The sequence below is a fragment of the Penaeus chinensis genome, chromosome 2, assembly GCF_019202785.1.
Source record: "Penaeus chinensis breed Huanghai No. 1 chromosome 2, ASM1920278v2, whole genome shotgun sequence".
NCBI classification, from domain to species: domain Eukaryota; kingdom Metazoa; phylum Arthropoda; class Malacostraca; order Decapoda; family Penaeidae; genus Penaeus; species Penaeus chinensis.
The window spans coordinates 20,704,546-20,709,545 of record NC_061820.1 but is presented as its reverse complement, the minus strand read 5'-3'; the positions used below and the strand labels follow the sequence as shown (position 1 = coordinate 20,709,545).

At 43.2% G+C, this 5,000-nt stretch overlaps 1 protein-coding gene across 1 annotated transcript in view; it reads right to left on the bottom strand.

The window, feature by feature from the left end:
• The window catches only part of LOC125033891 (H2.0-like homeobox protein), a 15,644-nt gene that overhangs the window by 7,689 nt on the left and 2,955 nt on the right, over positions 1-5,000 (bottom strand). Inside the window, exon 2 of the mRNA XM_047625465.1 lies at positions 184-510. Within this exon, the coding sequence (XP_047481421.1) occupies positions 184-510 (327 nt within the window). The remainder of the gene's footprint in view (positions 1-183; positions 511-5,000) is intronic.

Sequence of the window (5,000 nt, the reverse complement as noted above, 5' to 3'; positions counted from 1 at the left end):
GACAAGGTCGAAAACGCAAAGAAAAACTATGACTCTCTTTGCAAAATGCAAAATGCTGCGTCATAAAAAGTGGGGTGATTAGAAAAATGAAAAAAAACGAAAAAAAAACGGCAATAGAACTAGAGAGCTAACCGATTCAGCAATACACGAGCAATGGCAACGACAGAGGTACGCAGAACTTACACGGAGCGTAGGGCAGGAGGTGCGAGGGGTGCGTCGCGTACAGAGGCGTGTAGTAGTACCCGCAGTCAGAAGGGCACTTTCCTCCTGACGTGTCACACCCGCACCCTGTGGGCGAGGTCACGCATGACGTCATGATAGGGCAGGTGATGGCAGAGGAGGACGAGGCCAAGCTCAGGCATGTCTCTCCCGGGGCATTCGGGGCAGTGGTGATGACTGGACAGGTGGTAGCGCCCAGCACGGACGACGTCATGGCAGGGCAGGTCACCGGCGAGGTCACGTGAGGGGCCAGGAGGTGGACTGGCGAAGGCGGTAAGAGCGCCGATACGTCTGTGGAGAAAGGCACTCAGTTAGCTGAAGGGAAACGGGGAGGCAACATTAAACAGGAAAGAAGCGCTCTGCTTTACATACCTTGCATACAGAAAGCGGCGGCGGAGAGAGAGAGAGAAAGGGAAAAACAAAGAGAAAAAAAGAGAAAGAGGAAGAGAAAGAGAGAGAGAGAGACAGAAAGAGAGAGAGAGGGAGAGAGAGAGAGAGAGAGAGAGAGAGAGAGAGAGAGAGAGAGAGAGAGAGAGAGAGAGAGAGAGAGAGAGAGAGAGAGAGAGAGAGAGAGAGAGAGAGAGAGAGAATATAGAAGTATGAACCTCTGGAGCAATGGCACACTTATACAACTAATTTCCCGATAAATCTATCCACGTGCCCTTGCTCATTCGCCTCTTTTCTCTCTCTCTTCCACTCCTCCCCTTCGCCCTCCCTCAATCCGGGGAGCGAGGCGAGGCCGCTCTCCACAGGCGCCGGCCGGAGAGCTGAGGGATTGTTTACGCATCGATCATCAACATGACACGAACAAGACTTATCATCATCATCATCATCATTATCGTCATCATCAGCATTACAACACTATAACACCATCCGCCGCCAACTCGCCTTGCTTAGCCAACGACCCTCAACCGTCGACCCCCCCCCCCCCCCCCCCCCCCCAACTTCACTCGCTTTCGAAACTTCTTTCTCACCTCTATTGGGCGTGAGGGAATGGCGAATAAAGTAAGGCCAAAGATAGGACGAGAGAAGGCTAGATGAGGAAGGAAAGAGAGGAAGGTGAAGTCTAGGGAACAAGAGGCACACGAGGAAGAGGGAAAGGATGCAGATGAAGACAAGACAGTGATGACGGTCACTGATGTGTGTTAGTATGTGAAATGAAGAGAAAGAGAGAAAGAAACAGAAAGAGAGATAGAGATAGATAAGTAGGTAGGTAGATAGATAGATAGATAGATAGATAGTTAGATAGATAGAGAGACGGAGAAAGAAAGGGAGAAAGATAAAGAAAGAAAGAAAGAGAGAGAGAGAGAGAGAGAGAGAGAGAGAGAGAGAGAGAGAGAGAGAGAGAGAGAGAGAGAGAGAGAGAGAGAGAGAGAGAGAGAGAGAGAGAGAGAGAGAGAGAAGAGAAGAGAGAGAGAGAGAGAGAGAGAGAGAGAGAGAGAAGAGAGAGAGGAGAGAGAGAGAAGAGAAGAGAGAAGAGAGAGAGAGAGAGAGAGCGAGAGAGAGAGAGAGAGAGAGAGAGAGAGAGAGAGAGAGAGAGAGAGAGAGAGAGAGAGAGAGAGAGAGAGAGAGAGAGAGAGAAAGGGAGAAAGGGAGAGAGAGTAAATGACTAAAGCGAAGGAAAGGAAGAGTGGATGAAGGATGATGTTTCTAATTACCAAAGAAGGCAAAACAAAAAGAAAACAAAAACAAAACAAGAGTGGGAGATGGAGGGAAGGGAAATACTGCAAAACATTAAGTGGATTATATAAAGGTTTATCTGATCATTATCTCATAATTATCTTCCCGCATTCATGAAGTTGTTGCTACAGATAATAATTATCATTAAGTCCTCTGTAGCCCCTCAGTATTCTCTCTTAACCCGAGTCAGTCGCTCGTCTCTCCTCTGACCTGAACTTTTGACCCAGCGCCCTCTCCGAGCTCTGTGACGCGTCGGCGAGAAAGACGGCTGTCCCCGCGTCTTCTACAAACACAAACATACATCACATACCTCACTCTCACGCCTTCGCCTACCCCTCATATACCCTACATGGCCACCTCGTGCCCCTCCCCGACCCACCCCTTAGCGCGTTGTAAGTTTATCCTTTTCGTGTTACATTCATCAACACCGAGGAGGCCGGGAGGGGGGTGCGGGCGGAGGAGGCCAGACATATGCCTCGTGGGATCAGGAAAGGTTTATTTTCACGGCATGACTTTCCTGCGCGTATCCATGTTCCAGTGTTTTAGCTCTTTAGGAACTGAGGCACGTGGCAGCTTTATAATGAACTTTTATATAAGGATCTGCATGTACATTCGTCATACGCACATACGTAAAAATATACTAGATCGCAAATTATTAAAGCGAGCAATAAAATGGGCAAATGAAGAAATAGGGAGGGGACCAGATAAGCAAATGATTGAAGAAATCCATTGTACATTTATAATGAGACTGATCGAAAATAAATGCAATGATTTTTAAACTTTAAATCAATCATTATGATAATTAATTAGTATAAAAAAATATCTCGAAATGACCTTGGCTGAATAAAGCAAGTTTGCAAACCATTTACCTTAAACCTGACCCTTACACATCCTAGAAATAAAGGCGTTTTAGCCTCTCTTATGTTATCGACTGGACACCTCCCGGATTAATAATTAATTATTGTTTCGCTTTCCTGCCTTTCTCCCGCCCTGTGCTCCCGATCTCATTTATCCTCCTGCCTCTATTTTACCTTTCCTTTCTTTTGCTCCCCCTTCCTTCCCCTCCCCCCCCCCCACCACGTCCCGGCCGAGGGGATGTAGTAGCAGGATCACGAGGGGGGAGGGGGAGGGGGAGGGGGTTGTTTACACGATTGTGGGTTCTTGCCGCCCGGGAGACACGGAACAGAAGGTCGTGTTAAAAGCCCAACTGTCAGCGTGTCGTTGCGAGCTGTTAAGTTATATTAGCCTTTACGGGTTGATCAGTTATTTTCACCGTTTTACGCGGATGAGTCCTATCCACTATTACATGTAACGCTGCGAGCTTACGGGTTATATTCACAGTATGTTGTTTCGTATAACATAAAAATAATGCATCTCGCAGTCTGGTATAAATATATGAACATTTTAAGAATAATATAGGAATGACATCAACCGTCGTATTCAGACCGATAGACGAGTGAAAATATAGTGTATTACTAATGGTAGGCTAATGACCAGCCATTAGTTTTATTACTGCTGCTACTACCGCCACTGATGACAATGGTGTTGATATTACTAATATTAATAACAATGGCGATAGGAATGATGTTCAAGAATAAGATGATATTTTTTACAATAATGACGATGACGGTTGTGCTGTTGTTGCTGATAATAATAATAATCACTCAGACTGGTGGTAATAGTAATGATGATTATGATAATGATAATATTAATGATAAAAATAATAATGATAATGATGATGAAAATGATGATAATAACAACAAGAATACTACTACTACTACTACTAATAATAATAATATTGATAATAAAAAATAGTGGTAATGATAGTTATAATAATAATTATAATAATAATAACAACAACAAAAAACAGTAATGATAATAAAAAAATATGATCATAATTATGATTATAATTATAGAGAAAATGAATAATAATTGTAATCATAACTATAGTAATAATAATCATGGTAACATAACAATGATGCTAATAACAACAATAACAATCTTTGTTATTATTAGTAGTAATGTTATTATTATTATTGATATTATTACTATTATTATTGTTATTATTACTATTATTATTATTATTGTTGTTGTTGTTGTTATTATCACTATTATTATTATTATTATTATCATTATTATTATTTTTTGATAAAAATAATACTGATAATAACAAAAAGGATAATGATAGTAATGGATGGCACTTTCGAGTCTCACAACCCGGGCCAAGTTCATGAATGAATCGCCGGCATGAGGACGTGTCTCAGCACCTGTCTATATCTACCCGTTGCTGCATAACCATACTATTAGAGCCGTGGCAAACAATCTATCAGACGATCTGTGAAACTGGAATATCCTATAATATCGATTTCCTGTCAAACGATACTATCATGAATATATGATGAAAGATTATCAAAGTCATTCGGTACGGAGGAATGAAGTGGGCATCGTGATCGCAACTGGAAACGAAGTAGCCATTACTCTCCATCTCCTTAGGGAAAACTTATGAGAGCAAGGTTTATGTATCATGTAAGGGAAGGGACTGCACTGCGTGACTGTGCCTGCGCTGCGTGATTGTGCCTGCGCTGCGTGACTGTGCCTGCGCTGCGTGATTGTGCCTGCGCTGTTCTTCAGGAATGGACCGCGAGAAAATGTTGTGGCTCAGTGTTTTTCACATGGATTTGGGATTCCTGTCTAGCCATTAGACAGCCGTGATCAAGAATGCTTTCCCTGTTCCTGTTCCGCTCTGTTTCCACGTATTCCCCTGTTCAGGTAGATGGCCCTTGCCCCTGACGATCCAACTGAACGTCTGTTGCATACGAGTCAGAAATGTTTACGCTTCTCTCTATACATAATTCATTTATTTACTGATTACCATTTCTCCATTTCATCCTTTTCTCCTTCTTTTTCTTCCTATTTAAAAAATATATAACACGTGCAGCCACTTGAGAAGCCCTGCTCGGTGACACGGTAAGCGCCCCGTTTCACGCGCCGCTGTTCCTGCTGCGGCAGATGGAAGGTGTATGCAGCAAGAATGCGGGAAAGAGGACATTTTCTGCGAGAGTCGCATGAAGAGAAAACGTCTAGAAACTGAATTCTGGTCC